The following is a 19,436-nucleotide window of genomic DNA, read 5'->3' on the forward strand; positions in this document are numbered from 1 at the left end:
ATCCCGTGTAATTAAGGGGGTTATCTCCCAAATATATCAATTGCCCTCAGAATAGTCTTCCTCCTTCAGGCTTAAAGTGAACCAGAGATGAAGCACCCTCATGTATTTTACCATATACAATATATCAGTAGGAACATTAGAGAAAACACCTACTGTGCTCTCTGCTCCATCCTTCACTTCCCAGCCTACCTGTTATGGTTACTCCCTGTTATGATTCCTGAGCAAAGCCAGACTGAATGCTCAGTCAGGGATTTTATCAGGGCTGATAACATGCAGGCTGAGCAGTGAAGGATGAAACAGAGAGCAGGGTAGGTGTTTTCTTTAATGTTCCGACTGATATATGGTAAAATACATGAGGGTGCTTTGTCTCTGGTTCACTTTAAACACCTGTTGGACTTGGAAGCAGATTCAGGCATTTCTTTCTCCGACAAAACAATGGTCGAAGATATTCAACAATATTGCCTATATAGGTACCGGTATATATTGATATAGCTCTAAATCCTACAGAATTAAAGAGACTTCATACAAATTATGAATTTGTTGGTATTATACTCCCTCTTGATTGCATAAACTATTCCCTACTACATTCCCTAATTGATTCAGGAAATGTGGTCAGCAGGGTTCTTTGGAACATATATCCTGCCGATGTGAGGAACCAAAGAAAACGTAGAAGCTACCAAAACATTTAGCAAAAGAAGTTCTAGGAATAGAAAAATATACCTTTTTCTCATATTTTTTCACATATTGATAGCATTATATTGATGGAAAGATTGGCCTTTACCTTACACTCTCTCCATATGTTTCAGAGTAAATGGGAGGAGTGGATTGCATTTAGAGACTTTACAGAATCTCTGAGGGACGCTACTGACCTTTCTATTTAACCTACCATTGTATTGTTTTCTTTTTTCCAAAACAAATTCGATGTTTGATCATCATTGCAGTATCATTCACCATACAAAATGCATTTGATTTGTTTCCGCTTATAATAACTGAGTTTTGTCTTTTTATCTTTGATTTCTTTGTTCATTTAGAAGCTTTGGGCCAAGATGCAATTAACTTTTTCTCCTGAGTTTTTTCCTAAGGGATATTTTCAAACTTGTCCATAAAATGCCTTTTAAATCACCAGCAAGCAAGAAAATACTTAAAGAGACTCTGAAGCGAGAATAAACTGCCGCTATCGCAAAGCTAAATGGGGGTCCCTTACCTCACAAATCCCCTCCGAGCAGCCGGGGATCTCTTCCGGATTGAGGCAAGGCTAACCGCCGCAGCCCTGCCAGCGCGTATCTCCGCCTCTCCCCCACTCCTCTCAGTCTTCCTTCACTGAGAGGGGCGGGGGAGAGGCGGCGATGCGCCGCTGATAGACGCGACTAGAGGCAGGGCTGCAGCCGCTAGCCCTGCCTCTAGGAGCAGTAAAATCTACGACCAATTTGGTCGTTGATTTTGCGGGGGGGGTTGGGGTGAAGGGACCCCTGTTTAGCCGCGGGATAGCGCGTGCCTGTCACGATCGGTGTAGCAGAGAGGGTCTGATTCTCGGTGATCTGCAGTATCACTGGGAATACAGATATATATCCGATTATTGATGATCTGCAGTATCACCGATAATCCGATATAACGCTAACCTCTGAACACCTGAGTAGTGTGAGTGCTTGGTGCAACAGTAATACCGTGAGGACTAAGCCTCAGAAACAAGTGCCGTACTGTATGAAGTACTGCAGCAATACAGATTCCTTCCGAAGGCCTGGACTCTCCCGGGGGAGGAGTCAGGCGGAGCGTAGGAAGGACAAAACATGAGTGACACCTAGGAGAGGGCGTCACTAACAGATCTGGGAACTGCCTCTAACAGCAAGGTCAGTTCTCGAAGTCGGGCAAGCCAGGTCGTAACACACGGACAGATACAGTACAGATACAGAAAGCAGAGGCGGAGTCTAATAAACAGGCAGGGTTCGGCAACAGGGTATCAGAAATATCGGGGTACAAGATCAGAATACAGAAGAATAGTAACAAGCTTGGGGAACCTGAGGAGCGAGTTCCCAATGAATACAGGATGGGCCCTGAGGCAGCAAATACAGAGCTGGCCCTGTGGAGCAGGTGCCCAACAAATACAGAGCTGGCCCTGGGGAGCAGGTGCCCAGCAAATACAGAGCTGGCCCTGTGGAGCAGGTGCCCAGAACATACAAAGCTGGCCCTGTGGAGCAGGTGCCCAGAACATACAAGGCATGAACTATCTCCTAGTGATAGAGATAGTTCTCAGGGTCGGGAAGGCCCTGGGGTGCAGGTGCCCAGCGAATACAGAGCTGGCCCTGTGGAGCAGGTGCCCAGAACATACAAGGCATGAACTATCTCCTAGTGATAGAGATAGTTCTCAGGGTCGGGAAGGCCCTGGGGTGCAGGTGCCCAGCGAATACAGAGCTGGCCCTGTGGAGCAGGTGCCCAGCGAATACAGAGCTGGCCCTGTGGAGCAGGTGCCCAGCACATACAGAGCTGGCCCTGTGAAGCAGGTGCCCAGCGAATACAGAGCTGGCCCTGTGAAGCAGGTGCCCAGCACATACAGAGCATGAACTATCTCCTAGTGATAGAGATAGTTCTCAGGGTCGGGAAGGCCAGGTCGGCAACTCACAGACAAACAAAGTACAGGATCAGAAGACAGAGGCAGAATCAGGGGCAAGCGGAGGTTGGCAACGGAGTATCAGAAAGGCAAGGTACAGGGTCAGATATCAGGAGAGTAGTCAGACAGGCAGGAAGTCATAACAGATAATCACAATCAAACTAGTACTTTAAGCTATCAACAGAATCTAGCTAAGTGTAGGATTACAGCTCCAGCTGGTCCCGGCACACTTAAGGATCTGACTAAGGGTCTGCGTGCTCCCACATTGTGATCGCAACGACAGGCAACCAGCAACTGACCAAGCAGCAGAATATATAGTTGCTGGACACTGCCGCCCCGCCCGAACCATTCAGCCAATCATGAGTCCTGCAGGAATCAGCTGACCTTCCTGATCAGCTGACAATTCCCCTGCTAGTATAAAGGTCCTGGATTCAGGCCCGCGCGTGCATAGCTCTCCATCTGCCTAAGTGCACCAACAGACCCAGCCACACCAAGCACACGCTGCTGCATGCAAACAGCCGCTTTGCTGTCAGGACATGCGGCGGCCCCTCTGCGTTTCACCACACGCCCAGACGCGAGCAACCGCCGCGTAGGACGCGGAGTCAGCCGCCTAGCTCTTGGCACACGCGGCGGCTTTCCGCGTTTCCTCACAGTGCCCCTGCTATCTATGAGCTCTGAAGCGAGAATTATTCTCGCTTCAGTGTCTCTTTAAATTAGTTTTGATAATCTTTTTCCATCTACTTTTTGGTACTTCTTTAATTGCAAATACCAAGATGGCGCCCACGCGGGTCACCTCGGTCACATGGCTCCTCCATTTAGGCAGTTTTTAATGTTTTTTAGTGTTTTTAGTTGTTTCTTTTTAGCTTTTTCTAGTGTGTTAAATGTTAGGGATAGGTTTAGGATAGGTTCAAGAATACTTACTCCACTCTATGCCGAGGAAGGTGGCCAGCACCCATCCAGCAGCTAAGGTGGCCTGCATCCAGCAGCTCTCCGCACTACCGCCGCCGCTCTGTCACCGCTCCGGCCGGCCTGCCTGCACTCCACACGGCTCCCGTCCACAGACTACAACTCCACGGATCCGCTGCAGCAGCCCCAGCCTCTGGCATCCTGCCGCTGCCCCGACTGCCTCCAGCACCCATCCAGCAGCTAAGGTGGCCTGCATCCAGCAGCTCTCCGCACTACCGCCGCCGCTCTGTCACCGCTCCGGCCGGCCTGCCTGCACTCCACACGGCTCCCGTCCACAGGCTACAACTCCACGGATCTGCTGCAGCAGCCCCAGCGTCTGGCGTCCTGCCGCTGCCCCGACTGCCTCCGATGCTCCCCTGGATCGCCCTTTGCTCCTGGCTGGATCCCATCCCATCCTGCCACGGTACATCTCCTCCGCTGCACCCACGTGGTCAGGCCTTGCACCCACGTGGCCCAGCCTGCACAACACCAACTTCCCTCCGGGACAGCACCTCGCAGGGGAGGAGGCTAGGAGGACTCCGCTCTGCCCGGCCTGACTGCACTCCCCGCTCTGTCCGGCCTGACTGCCTGCATTCCGGCAACCTGTTAATTCCATCTCACCTGGGGAAGAGGACTCCACGCTGCAGGCCACACCAGGGCCCCGGCATACCCTGTGCCACCCCTAGTCCTCCGATGGGAAAGAGCTCTCTGCCTACCATGGCATCCCTACATGCCCTGTGCCATCCCTGGTGAGTTCCACAGTTGTCTCCTCACCTCCTAGTCTGTGCTGTGCTGCCAGTTTTTTCCATTTCATCCATATGTGCCATTGACTGTACTGTTTTCCATTCCATCCATATGTGCCATTGACTGTACTGTGCTGTGCTGCCTGTTTTCCATTCCATCCATATGGGCCATTGACTGTGCTGTGCTGCCTGTCCCTCACCATCTATCTGTGCCATAGTCTGTGCTGTGCTCCTGCTCCATACCATCTATCTGTGTCACAGTCTGTGCTGCGCTGCCTGCCCCATACCATCTATCCATGCCAGGCGGCCTGCTCCATACCATCTAGCTTGGGTCATGAACTGTACTGTGCTTCCTGCTCTGTACCGCAAGCCTGGGCCATCAACTGTGGTGTGTTGTGCCACGCTGTGCGCTCCTTACCTTCTACCGTGCCGCACTCTGGGCCGTGCCGCCTGCCCTAGCCCATCTATTTGGGCCCCCTGCTGAGACGGGCTGCCTGCCCCATACCATCTACCTGGGACAGTCTGTGTGGAGTCGCCAACTCCACTCCACCCGCTCCATATCCGCGCCACAGTCTGCGCTGTGCGGCCTGCCCGTTGCCCTCTAATCTCGCCACTCACTGTGCCGGGCCGCCGCCGCCGCCCCCCCATACCATCTACCGGTGCCCCACACCCTGTGATGTCCGCTCCACTCCATCCACCTGGGGCGCACACCTGTGCTACCTACCGGGATAGCTGTGCCATAGGCACAGAACGGACTGCCACTCTCTCTAGAGAGGCCCTTCTTAAATGGGAAACCCCGGACACCCCCAACCCTACACCGGGCTCTCCCCTGTGGAATGCTGCCACGGCACACATCAATTATCTCACCACCAAGCGTGCACTGAACAAACGCCGCCACAGAGGAAGGAGGGCGGGGGCCCAGGTCCGACTCAAAAGGAAAGGCCTTCGCTCCCCTGTCCCTGCCATCCTACTCACAAACATCTGCTCACTCCCCAACAAGCTGGACGAGCTGCTTCTCCTACTTGGCAGCAAACCCCTGATCAGCAAGAACACCCCTGTTCTCTGTTTCACCGAGACCTGGCTGTGCGACAGCATCCCCGACAACTCTCTACATGTCCCAGGCTACAACCTCCTAAGAGCAGACCGCAATGCTGCCCTCTCTGGGAAAACGAGGGGGGGCGGTATCTGCTTTTACATAAACACCTCCTGGTGCTCCAACAACACCACTCTCCACAAGGCCTGCACCCCAGATGTTGAGCTCCTTGCCATAAACTGCAGGCCTCGGTACTCCCCGCGGGAGTTCTCTTCTCTTGTCTTCGTTGGGGGTCTACATTCCTCCCGATGCATGCACCAAGACTGCCCTGGATGCACTCAGTGACTGTATCTCGCGGTGGGAAACGGCCCTCCCAGAGGCCCTGTTCATCATCCTGGGCGATTTCAATAAGGCGAACCTTCGACACGAGCTGCCCCGCTACAAGCAGCACATCACCTGCCCTACCAGAAACAGTAACACCCTGGACCACTGCTACACGGTCCACAAGAATGCCTACAAAGCCACCCAAGGCGCCCCCCTGGGGAACTCTGACCACAACACAATACACCTGATCCCCACCTACAGGAGGCTCCTGGAGACCTCAAATCCCACCGTCAAAACCACTAAAAAATGGACAGCAGAGGCCAAACTGGAGCTCCAAGCGTGCTTTGAAACCACCGACTGGACGACTCTGGAGGCATCGACCCTTGATGAATGGGCCGAGAATGTCACCTCCTACTTTAGCTTCTGCGAAGAAGCATGTATCCCATCCAAGTCCTTCAGAGTCTACCCCAACAACAAGCCTTGGTTCAATAACAAGCTTCGCCGACTCCAGAAATGCAAAGAGGAAGCGCACAGGTCTGGCTCCCCAGAGGAATTCAGAGAGGCCAGGCTCGCCTTGAAAAGAGAACTGCGAACTGCAAAGAGGGCCTACGCCGAAAAGCTGAGACTCTGCCTACAGTCCTCTAATACACGGGACGTATGGAAGGGCCTGAGAGCAGCCACGAACTTCAAACCAGCACCCCATACGGCGCCCCCGAGCCCTCAACTGGCGGAAGAGCTCAACGAGTTCTACTGCAGATTCGAGCAGCATCCCAACCAGCCCGTGGGCGAAAACAGCATCGACTTTGGTGACCCCCCCCCCCCCCCTCTGGGGAACTCATCCCCCTGGCTCCTGTCTCTGTTCTGGAATCGGAGGTACTCCGGCACCTCCGTAAGCTAAACCCAAGAAAATCCTCTGGCCCGGACGGAGTGTCGTCTCTCTGCCTGCGATCCTGTGCTGACCAGCTAGCTCCTGTGCTCACCTCCTTATTTAAGCAGTCCTTATCGGATGGTACAGTCCCCTCCTGCTTTAAGAGATCTAAAATTGTACCAGTCCCAAAAAAAACAGGCAGCTCCGAGCAAAATAACTTCCGACCAGTGGCCCTAACCTCTAACATCATGAAGCTCCTTGAGCGGTTAGTCCTGGCCCACCTGAAGAAGTCCATGGACGCCCTTTTAGACCCGCTCCAATTTGCATATAGGGCAAACAGATCTGTAGAGGACGCCATCAATGCCAGCATGGCATACATCACAGAGCATCTAGACAGCCCTGCCTCCTATGCTAGGATCCTGTTCCTAGACTTTAGCTCAGCGTTCAACACGATCTGCCCAGACATCCTGATCACCAATCTGACGCAGCTCGGAGTTGACCCTACTCTTCGGGCATGGGTCAAAGACTTCCTGACAAACAGAACGCAGCAGGTGAAGCTCGGCAACCACCTCTCCAGTGTTCGTACCACCAATACAGGGGCTCCACAAGGCTGTGTTCTGTCACCTCTACTGTTCTCCCTCTATACCAATAACTGCATCTCATCCACTGACTCTGTGAAAGTCATCAAATTCGCAGACAACACCACTATCATTGGCCTTATCGGTAGAAACGGGGAGTTGGAGTACCGCAGCGAAGTAGAGAGAATATGCAACTGGTGCAAGGACAACAACCTAGTCCTCAACGCAGCAAAGACTGTCGAGCTAGTCGCTGATTTCAGGAGAAACCCTCCCCCCCTCCCACCTGTCCTCATTGGGGGAACCGAAGTTTCTAGAGTGACATCTGTGCGGTTCCTCGGCACGACTCTGACAAACAATCTGAAGTCGGAACAGAACACCACTAAAATCCAGAAGAAATCTCAGCAGAGGCTGTTCTTCCTGCGCCAACTGAAGAGATTTGGCATGCCCAGGGAGCTGCTGACTAGTTTCTATACTTCCACCATAGAATCCATCCTCTGCTCCTCAGTCATTGTCTGGTATGCTGGTGCAACGGTCAGCGACAAACACAAACTGCAGAGAGTCATAACGGATGCGGAGAAGATCATCGGATCTCCTCTTCCACCTCTCGACCTCCGCCACTCAAATAGGATGAGGAAGAGGGCCACCATGATCTCCCGTGACCCCGCTCACCCTGGCAGCCGCTACTTCAAGCTCCTCCCGCTGGGCCGTCGCTATAGGGCTATACCATCCAAAACCACCAGGCGGAAGAACACCTTCTTCCCCCAAGCTGTTCGACTTCTGAACTCCAACCTCCCCCTATCTGACCCGCATACCAGCGCACTCTAGCTGGGCTCATCGAAATTGACTCGTGGCCACTACCTGCACCTTTACTATTATCATTATTATCATTATTTACCTGTGTTTGTAATAGCAATGCATTTAAAGTGTACATGTTGTGCGTCTGTCTTGTATTATACTAATTTAGGCCTATGCCATGTGTACCACAAATAATTCCGATTACAGCTTTTGCTGTACTTGGCGAAATAAAGTGATTCTGATTCTGATTCTGAGAAATTATCCTAAATACAAGATAAAAAAATGATCACGTAGGAGAAAACTCAGGAGAAAAAGTTATTTGCATATGGGCCTTTTGATACTGGCACGTTGTTTTACTGTTTGATCTCCACTAATTTCTAAACCTGGGTAAACAGAAAGAAAATTGCTCTGTAAATGTTGTAAATGTTGTTTCAAATGTAAATGTTGGGGAGAGAGCAGGCAGGAAAGGAAAGGGAAAGAAGAAAAAGTAAGGAAGAGGGAAATAGGAACGTAAAAAAGGAGGGTGGGGGGAAGGGAGGCATATTGAAAGCAAATCTGCTATTTGTTGATATATGTGTGTTGCATGGTTAGCAATAGCATCTAATGAGATTATAAGTGCATGTAATATCAATTGGTTACCCTTTTTACACCACGGATAAAATTATTATTATTATTATTATTGATTTATAAAGCGTCAACATATTTCGTGGCGCTGTACAAAGTAAGAAACAAGCATGGGGTACATAATACAGACAATGGTGTACACTAATATACAAGATACATAATTAGTGACAAAATACAAAAAAATGATACAGCATACAGAATACATAATAAGAATTGGTAATGACAGTGATAAAAGTAACATGATGAATAAAATGTATCATGATTTCCAAGACACAAAAGACGAGCTTACAATCTAAAGGGAATGGGGGGAAACAAGAGGAGGGGTAGTATACGATAAAATATAAAAAGGCTGTTTGAGGATACCTAGTAGGAGTGCAATTTGGTTTTAGGACAAAGGGAAGTGACCTAAAGTAGCGCATATGCTTGTCGGAAACAAATTAGTTTTTAGAGAGCGTTTAAAGGTAACAAAGGTTGGCGAGTGACGGATGTGTTGTGGGAGGGCATTATTATTATATGTTTATCCTATTTCATCAAAGTCTACACTGAGGTTTAAAGATAATTCACCTGAAAAGGAAAGGATGTGTTTATCACCTCTGTCCACACATAACAATATAGTGATGAGACAATCAGATAAAGGGAGATCATATTAAGTTTATAGTATGAGGGTCATACAGAAAGCAACAGCCATTTGTTTTATTTGCAGCGCTAGGTATTCTTTCTGTGTTATGTAAAATAGCCTCTTGCACCACTTGACTACAGAATGCCAGTAACTGTTTGTTCAGCAGCATTTACATGAAGAACCCAAAACCCTAATCCCTCAACCCATAGGTGAGGAGTGTGATGCTTCAACAACAAAGAAATTGATGATTAGGAGACTAATAACTGGGACCTGTTTAGTCGATTTTTACCCAGCAAGTTGAGGTCTAATGGATATCCACATACCCAGTTGACATGCAATTATTACCAAAGATAATTTTGCCACCTTAGAGGCGGTGGATCTATTCTTGTGAACAGGACAGCTATAGGTAAAATAGGGCCCTGGCCAGAAATGAATATGGGGCTACTTATATTTTCAAACTGTACTAACTGTAAACTTGTCACCTCTACAGTGCCTGATTTGTGGGCAATCGCAAACACTGGTGCACATGACAGAGGGGGGCCCCGGGCTCTGCCATGGCCCGGACCCACATGTGACATCTAGTGGGGGAGCGGCCCCGGTACTCCCACCACCAGGGGACTTACCCACACTGCCTCTATCTAAATGCTGAATGCAAAACACACGAGAAGCAAATGCTCACTCCCAGCCAGCAATCTGCCATTTTATATGGTGAATTATGTGTAATGGTATACACCCATGTCTGCCGTACCAAATCTAGCAGTAATTGCATAAATTCAGAAAAATTCAGGTGAGAGGGTTCGGTTGAACATAATCGTAGACAATGTCACTTCAAGCAGGGAGCACCACATACAGGTATACCCTCCCAATGCCCCCCTCCCTAACCACTTACCTGATACTGCATACTCAAAGCTGTAATGTGATTGTGGGTAATCGCCCAGTCTAAACTTATAGAGGCACCAGCCCTGCTTGTGGAGAGATGAGATGTGGTACTAGCCACGAGCTTTTCTGCATCTTTATGAATAGGATGATAGCATGTTTTTTTAACATCTCTTTGTAAATATGCTCCTAGTTTTTTATATACGATTTTAGATGCATATGAAAGCCATCAGCTTCCTGTAAAGAATATTAGTAAGACGGAGCCTACAAAACAACATTTGAGGAAAATCCAAAGACTGCACTTTTCATGATATCTTTTCTTCTCTTCCTCCTTTCCTTACAGGACTTTGTGGTTGGGCTGTCCATTCTATTACGAGGAACCGTTCACGAAAAATTAAAATGGGCTTTCAACCTGTATGATATAAATAAGGATGGATATATCACCAAGGAGGTATGGTGGGGTAGTTTTCAAATTATTGCATAACTTTAACAAAATATAGTTCGATATCCCACTGGTAAGAGTTAAAGGATAAGAGGACGTACAACTGTTAAGGTGCCTATTAACAGAACAATCAAATGCTCAGCTAACTGAACCGATCATTTGGGCCAACAAATGGGAAGGGAAACACAATCCAGTGGAATCAATCAGAAATACGGATTGATCGATTTTCTCATTCTGTCAAAAATACAATTTCACAGAATGACGTCCTTTCAGAACGTTTGTCATTGATCCATACCACCAAAGATGACCGGTCCGAATGCTCACACGGTCAATCAGACAGTAGGTTGTACAGTTAATGGCAGTGATGTAACAATGGTATGTCGGCGGGCCAGGAGATGGGGGACACAGTCTTTGTTCCTAATGTCATTGCGCAGAATGTGCAGCGGAAGCCTTATTATAAATTACCTGCGCCTTAGTTAGCAAGTGCTGTGCAGCTTGCCACTCACCATGTGGGGACTGAAGATGCATGGTGATTGGCTGGCTACACAGCACTTGCTAACTTACTAGGAAGTGGAGGAGACGCAGCGATTTCTGAGAGCAGGTGATGTATATCTAGGCTTTCGTTGCACATTCTGCGTAATGATATTAGATACAGGACCGCCCCCAGGACTGCCTCTTGGTTCCCTCAGCTCCCAGGCCCCCACATGACTGTAGTGACGGCAGGGGCTATAGTCATGCCACTGGTTAATGGGCATCTTAAGTCCCCCTATCCTTCTGTCTTGTCTGCTACAGCTTAAAATGCATTACCTTATGTGGAATCTAAGACTTTTGCAAAGCTCTGGTGTCATCTGCTAATGCTGTAGTGGGACATAGAGGCTTATGATAGGGCAACTGTCTTTACTGTAGAGGCTTGCCTCTCTATATACTGTATGCTGCAGCATTAACATGCAGAAACAAGACCTTTTATCAACTTATAGCTGCACTTTTGTTGCTTTTTCTATGAAAACTTCCTCATAGAGAGTGCCATAATGAAATGTATGCTTAGTGAGAATTATAAATAGAATATGAGTAGTTTAGAAAAGTAGTTTAGATAAGAATCTAATATTTTTATATTCAGTTTTATAACATAATTTTAAGATTGCATCAGACTGTCGCTGCTGCTGTTTAAAATCCACACTCTGCTTTGTTAGCTGAAAATGATACAGAACGAATGACCCTTTGAGCTTACCTGCAGTAAAACTTCATTAGAATCCTTATATCACTGTTTCTTAGCTGTTTTGGCTTCTATTTACTACAAGCTGTTGACGAGCTCTTTTGCATAGATAACGGCTCAAGATTCTTAATTCTTGCTGTACTGGAAAACAGAAAGTGACTTCTGATAATTTTGTAGTAGAGATAATACTACACATGTATATGTTTATGGCACTTATGTCACATGCTATGTTATTTCAGGTACACTCTAATTTGATGTTTAATCGATATAAATAAAAAAATATCAAAATAAACAACGTGCTAATGCCAGTTTCCTCAATTGTGTCAAAGTGCACACGTTTTTATTAGCTTGTTGTGATGCCCAGTGCAGGACATTTTTGGAGAAAAAGACAACACCACCTAGAACTGTCCTGTATTAAAATTAAATAGGCCTGTGTGTTAAAGGGACTCCAACAAAGTTGTGCTATAACCCCTCTGGAGAAGCCTCTTGCAATGGCCATGCGTGTCACTTACTCTTCCTGCTTCATTCAGTGATACACTTCTCTAACAGAGAAGACAGGGGTGACCCGGACTTTATAATATAGCCAAGATGGCAGCAGCGATTTTTTAATTCAGACGAAAAGTCGGAGTCTTAAAGGCAGAGGTGCTTGGAGTCCCTTTGAAATTTGTTAATCAACCATAATATTATAATAACATAAATTCCTAATTGGAAAAGACATTAAGATATTGATATATCATTGACATCATTATATTCTTTCACTACATTTAGGAGATGTTGGCCATAATGAAGTCCATCTATGACATGATGGGACGATACACTTACCCCATGCTACAAGAAGACGCACCCATAGAGCATGTGGAAAGATTCTTTCAGGTAATTTGTATATTCAAACCTTTAGAGACTTTCTTTTTTGAAATCAACAAATTTGCTGTATGATTGCCAGTTTTTGTAGGACCAGTTGAAAAGAGCTCGAGACACGGCTTGTTGAAAATGTTATTGGCACCCTTTTCAACAGATAAACAAATGAAGTTAGGGGGTCTTTAGGGTTAGGCGTCTTTAGTGTTAGGAGGTTAAGGTTAGGCACCACCAGGAGGCTCTTAGGATTAGACACTATCAAAGAAGTCTTAGGGTTAGGCACCACCTAAGGGGGCCTTAGGGTTAGGCACAACCAGGGGGTGTTATAGTTAGGCTCCACCTAGGGGGTCTTACGGTTAGGCACAACCAGGGGGGTCTTAGGGTTAGGCACCACCTGTTGGGGCCTTAGGGTTAGGCACCACCAGGAGGGTTTTGGGGTTAAGCACCATAAGGTAAGTCTTAGGGTTAGGCACCACCTAGGGCAGTGGTCCTCAAACTAAGGCCCGCGGGCCAAATGCGGCCCCCTGAGGCCTTTTTACCGGCCCCCACAAACAAAATGTATTACTTATAGATGTGGTCAGCTACATCTTTAAATAATGGTGGTCTGCATATAGAATAGCAGTGCATCCACATGGAAGCCAGAAAGCAGTCATTCGCTGGTTTCCAATCAAATTCCACATCAGGTGACACTGCTGTCCACTGCAGGTTGTCACCTGAGTATGCTTCACTGTCTGGCCCGCAAAGACTTATACATCATTTTATATATACTCTGGCCCCCCAGCAGTCTGAAGTATGTTGACCCGGCCCTCGACCCAAAACGTTTGGGGACCCCTGACCTAGGGGGTCTTAGGGTTAAGCACAAATGGGGGGTCTTAGGGTTAGGCATTGGTAAAGGTTCTGTGTAAGAGCATGGTTGGGATAGGTCATAGTAAAATATCGGAATATATTTTCGATATTTTTCTATATGAATTATAAAGTAGAATACTTATAATTTACTGATATTTTACTATTGGCTATTTCCTGCTCACTTTTCAACAGTCACCTTTAATAAATGTATGTGTTTATGTTTATAAGTAGATTGTTAGTACATTAAAATCATCTGAGTAGAGGATTTATTGCAATACCCAATTGTGAGCGGCTGTATTTGCAGACTAAAGTACTATAAATCCTAATTGTCTTTTTATTACACTTAGTTTGTAGGGCACCAACATTTCCCCTGGTGCTTTACAAGAGCTTGTACTGCAGATGGGAATTGTAATAAAGTGTCACTGAGGAGAAGCAAAACTGGGCTACTGGGACTAATTTACATGGATGTGGCAGCCACCCAGCTTTCTGACATTCTTGTTTTGTGTTTCCACCAAATTACTGTAATCTGCCACTTCTGAAGATAGGAACTTTCCCACAGTTGTTCATTTTTAAAGTTTGCTCAGTGCTGTGGCGATCTGGCATGCAGGATTTAGAGGGAGGTGACTTGGCTCAGCTGTAGTAATGGATTTGCATTGGGGCACCACCTAAATGCTTATCAAGTGTGTACTTCACATCCAGAGGCCTAGCAATCATAAGATGTAGCCAGAATTACCCAGTGAGCAAGCAGGAAGTGACAAAACTGCACAATTCATTTGAGCACGATTTACATCAACTACTCACCTAGGAAAACTCAAGTTGAGGGTTGGAGGCGCCCGTGGTATCAAAGGTTGACTTATGCTTTATTTTAACCCAGATAGTAAAATAGAAACAACATGATTTTCCTACCTCGGGCAGTGATATTCAAGTCAAAGTAAGGGTAAACTCCTAACTTTGTATTATTTTTATATTCATACACAGTTGACAACGCGTTTCACGGCCTATGCATCTTCCTCGGGTTAATAAAAGTATCTTTAAAGCAAAAAGCAATTCTTAGGACTGACATACTTTAAACATGCATATAACATATAACATAAAATGATTATCCATTCCCTACTTACCTGAAGAGTGGTTGCCTGCTGAGCAACCCGTTTGTGAGTATATATCTCTCCTTATTCACATACGCCACCCAGTGATTTGACGTTATCACACCAGATCGGGCTCCCGGTCTCCCTGTGGTTTTTTGTCTTCCACAAGATCCACCACACCTAGGGAAAAAAAAGACCCTTACAACACCCAGTAGGCAGTGCTTGGCGTTTTAAAAAATAACTAATCTCTGAGAGCATGTTAAAACTGAAGAAATGCACAGCTCATAATGTTTATCTGCCTCTCCCCCTGTTCTTTGCAGAAGATGGATCGAAACCATGATGGAGTTGTAACCATTGATGAATTTCTGGAGACTTGCCAAAAGGTAACTATCTTGGTTTTGATTGGTCTATATTGTACCTTCTTTTGGCGACTCTGAAAGTGATGCTAGTAAAACATATACAACATATACAAGATACAAGTGATGAAATCCTCATGTAGAAGTTAGCTGCGATACATGATAAGCTAATTTACTATGCTAAACGATTACACATTTCTATGCTGTGGCTTAGTGCGTACAGTATGGCTGGGTGGCAGTGTGGCCATGATGTACAAATATTGTGGACTACCATGAATGGCCTTATTGAACTCAAAAGGGAGATGTAGGAGAAACATGCTTGTTTTCCCATTCACTGCTGAGTATCAAACTGCCTCCAGTGCAGGCATGTATGTGCAGTTTGTACACATTGGAAACAACCAGAACAAAAAAACAACAACCACCACACAACAAACAAAACAACAAAAAACAAAACTCATTAATCCATTAACTTTGCAGGTCGGGTGGCCAGGAAGGCAGACCCAGGGAATGTGGGGCTCTGTCTCCAGACCAATACCAACTTGCCTGATCTTTAATATGTGAGCACAAAGGACTCATCCCAATCTGTTGCCCGGGAGCAGGTGGGGGTAATAAAATGTGAGGCTACATGTTGCCTTCTGATCACCCAGGTAATGAGGGGTTGACCATCTAACCACCTTCACCAAGGTAAATAGGTAAAAAGGAGTCATAGTATGCCTTTGATTTTAAATACTCACTGGCCATTTGCCTGTGAAAAACTGATCTTGAGTCCCGGGCATCAGAATATTTACATTTCCTGCCGAGACTTCCTAATGGTCCATTCATCTGGACAGCAGGAATACTGAATGGCAAATTCAAGTAAGGGAAATCTGAATTTGGTAAGTGTTGGCTTTCTGCAATGGTGGTTTGGCATTCTGCAATCAATCAAGGAAAAAAAAATACATATGGAGAAAAAAAAATACTTTAAAACAGGGTGGATTACTCTATGATATGTGGACAGTTGATTATATTGTTTTTGTAATAAAGCAAAGGATTTAATGCATCTTTATACAGGTCACACTAGCGCTTGATACTTTAGACCTTATTCAATTCAAATTTTCGCTGAAGTTTTTTTTCTAGATTATTTTTTCTATACTTTATCAATAAAATGCTTTTTAGGCTACCAGCTAGTAAGAAAATACTCAGATTAATTTTGACAGTACTTTTTCACCTACTTTTGGTACTTCTTTCTGGGAGAAAAATGAATTGAATAAGGCCCCTTGTTAATTGGAAGGAGTCATACAACTCCCAGCCATGCTTATTCTATGACATTCTTCATATGCATTACACTAGGGCCCATATGCAACTGTTTTTTCTCTCTTCAGTTATCTCCTAGGAGATCATGTTCATATTCTCTTTAACCACTTGAGGACCACAGTGGTAAACCCCCCTAAAGACCAGGCACATTTTTACTAATATGGCCACTGCAGCTTTAAGGCCAAGCTGCAGGGCAGCACAACACAGCACACAAGTGACCCCCCCCCCCCCCCAATTCCCCCCACCAACAGAGCTCTCTGTTGGTGGGGTCTGATCGCCCCCAAGTTGTTTCTTTTTTTTTAAAATAAATATTTATATCTTTATTTTGTCATTATTTTTTCCTATTTATTTATTTACTTCAAATCCCTCCCTCCCCCCAGCTGGCCAATCACGGCGATCAGCTGTCATAGGTTTCTGCCTGTGTCACACGGCTGTCACCAGTATAGCGCTGCTGCTGATCACAGTGCTGTACATGTAAACAGACGGCGGTTTCGACGTCTTTACAGTCTCCTGAGCGGCAATCGCCGCTCGGAGACTGAAGGCAGGGCGGAGCTCCGCCCTTCGAACAGGAGATGCGCGCGCAGCCTGCGCGTGATCTCCTGCAAAACAGAGACTTGACGCGACCACCCCCATCGGCGTTAGGCAGTCGGCAGGTAGTTAAAATAACTTTTAAGCATTCTGAAATGATTTAGAGTACCGGTATTTTCTTGCTTTCTGGTGGTTTTAAAGGGTGTTTTATTTACAAATTGTGAAACTATCACCTAGGAGAAAACGAGTAAAAAGTGAACAGCATATGGGCCTTTTTCTCCTAAGTTTTCTCCTAGGTGCTATTTTCACACCTATGTTTTAAAAGTCAGTTTTGAAGGAAGTGGTGAAGCCAAGAAAATACTCAAAGCAATTCTGACAGCACTTTTTCACCTACTTTTTGGTACTTTCCCAATTGCAGAGTGCTGAAAAGTTATTTTAAACAGAAGATGAAAAATTGTCAAAATTATCTCCCAGGAGAAAACTTAGGTGGAAAAGTGAATTTTTCTTCAAAGTTTTGTTCTAGGTGATATTTTCTACACCTTCACAATAAAATGCCTTTCAAGCCAACAGCAAGAAGGACAATACTCAGAATAATTTTGATAGTACTTTTTCACCTACTTTTTGGTACTTTTTCATTTACAGAGTGCTGAAAACTTATTTTAGACAGAAGATGGAAAATTAAAAAAAAAAAAAAAGTAGGAGATAAAGTGAATTGAATAAGGGCCTCTGTTAATTAGGGTTTTTTGTTTTTTTTTCAATCATGTCTATTGGTATTGGCATGCCTGGATTGATGGATAAACAGGGCCCATTTCCACTAGTAATAGGATGCACTACAGTTACTTCTGGTTGCCTTGCGGAAGTCCAGATGTGGCTGCTAGTTGTTGTGTACGGGAATCGGATGCTTGCTGCGAGAATCTGCAGCATGCATCCGATTATTTGCCCAGACCGCGTCACATCGCAAGCAATGGAAACTGCTCCATTGACTTGCATGGTTTGCGTTTAGGTGTGATTCGATGTGATGATCACATCACACCTCGCTAGTGTAAACGGGCCCTTGAAAAATGTTTAGTATTGCCAAATGTTGGCTTCTGCTCCACAAAGCTATGAGTCTGAGCTATCTTAAAGATGCTCTGTGAGGCTCAGGAAGAAGTTGGTCATCGTGGATCCTGTTGAGCCCACCTTTAAGATCAGCTCTTTCAGCTCAGATGAGCTTCTAATACCACCTGCATAGTTTAACTTAGGTGAGAACTTTTACCCATCTATTGTTCCTTTCCGTAGGATGAAAACATTATGAGGTCCATGCAGCTGTTTGAAAATGTGATCTAGAGGAGGATGTGACACTCCACCCATGCCAGCACCAGAAAGGACCCATCCAATGGAGAATGCCCACGATGCATCACAGACAACCCTCTTCCTTGTGTCACGAACAGTCAATGGATGGAGTAGTCTCTCTCCCAGGGAACAGACAATCCTTCTTACTGCCTGCCTGTTTGCACTGATCCCTTCCTACTCCTCACAGTAACTTATTCACCTTTTTAGGGACTGTTTTATATAAGTAGAGGAACAAAAGCACATTTATCTCTGCAAGAGCTAGGATTCTTAAATCAGGGATTTTTACAGAAAGCCGCTCTTGCCTGAACCCGGTGAGGAGACATGATGCACACCCCACACTAACTGAGGACACAAGTCCCACAATGATTGTTTTGTTCGATAAAACAAATCCTACGCAGAGTTCTGCGTTCTGTGCTTCCTAAAGACCTGCCAAATCCTACGTTGCAACCACACATCTAAACTCTGCAGAAGGACACCTGGTGGACTCTTCCTGTACTGAAGGGTGAAGGTCGGCTTCACGCCAACCACTCTGGCACTGGAAGGGTAAAGACGAGGTCTTCATCTGCATTTCATTGGAACATTCATTTAATTTTTAGTTTTTATCGTTATTTTGTGTTGAAGAATTACCAACAATGGTAATGATCCCACATCTACAGTTTTATTTTGTGCATGTTCTATTCAAGGCCCCATTCATGCAATATGTCACTTAGCTCTTCTGTCAGGCCTGTTTGCTGCTGTCAATGGTGGCTATACACTTATAGATGACCACCAGATTTGACCATAAGTTAAATCCCTCTCAAGTCAGATCTGATCAGAGAGAGATTTAATTATTCCACGCACTAAGCATAGATTTTTAATCGATGAAATGAAATCTATCAAAAATCTATCGAACCACAATGTTGAACTTTTCGATGCAGTGCAACGCCCTGGGCCTTCAATCTGCTGCCGCTCCCAATCCACCGTCGATCAGCTGATATCTTCCCTCTAGTTGGATCGAGGGATTTAATCGATTTTCAAATGAAATTGATTGGGCTGGAAGGTTGGTCGATTTCTAAAAGATTCGATCAGGTATCAATCTGCCAGGAAAAATCAATAAGTGTATGGCCTTCTTAAATATATTTTTTTGTTATTATTTTTGCTCAATGTAATAAAAATAAAATGTATGGTTCACAACTCTGGAGTATACAGATAAATATGTTTATAGTTGGCTATAGAATTTTGGGGCACCTGTGGGAACATATTCCAAGTGAAAATTTAAGGTGTTAGTCATCAAAAAAAATGTTTTTCCTCTATAGCATTAAATACACTAAAACATGAATATATAATCCTGTAAAGGTGGTTACACACATCAGATAAAAGTCTTTGGAAAATGAAAGATCACAGACCAATTTTACCCCCTTCCATGTAGTATGAGAGCATACTCTACACAATCTATTCTATTGAGCTGAACTCCTCATCAGATAAAAATCTTTGCAA

General features: G+C 45.5%; 1 protein-coding gene across 2 annotated transcripts in view; it reads left to right on the forward strand.

Moving 5' to 3' along the window:
* The window catches only part of KCNIP3 (potassium voltage-gated channel interacting protein 3), a 206,795-nt gene extending 187,662 nt beyond the window's left edge, over positions 1-19,133 (forward strand). For both annotated transcript variants that reach the window (XM_068274835.1, XM_068274836.1), the window contains exons 6-9: positions 10,354-10,461; positions 12,434-12,538; positions 14,772-14,834; positions 17,907-19,133. In XM_068274835.1, the coding sequence (XP_068130936.1) occupies positions 10,354-10,461; positions 12,434-12,538; positions 14,772-14,834; positions 17,907-17,954 (324 nt within the window). In that variant the 3' untranslated portion in view covers positions 17,955-19,133. The remainder of the gene's footprint in view (positions 1-10,353; positions 10,462-12,433; positions 12,539-14,771; positions 14,835-17,906) is intronic.
* The last annotated feature ends 303 nt before the right edge of the window (positions 19,134-19,436 follow it).

This window comes from Hyperolius riggenbachi, chromosome 3 (genome assembly GCF_040937935.1).
Source record: "Hyperolius riggenbachi isolate aHypRig1 chromosome 3, aHypRig1.pri, whole genome shotgun sequence".
Classification (NCBI taxonomy): domain Eukaryota; kingdom Metazoa; phylum Chordata; class Amphibia; order Anura; family Hyperoliidae; genus Hyperolius; species Hyperolius riggenbachi.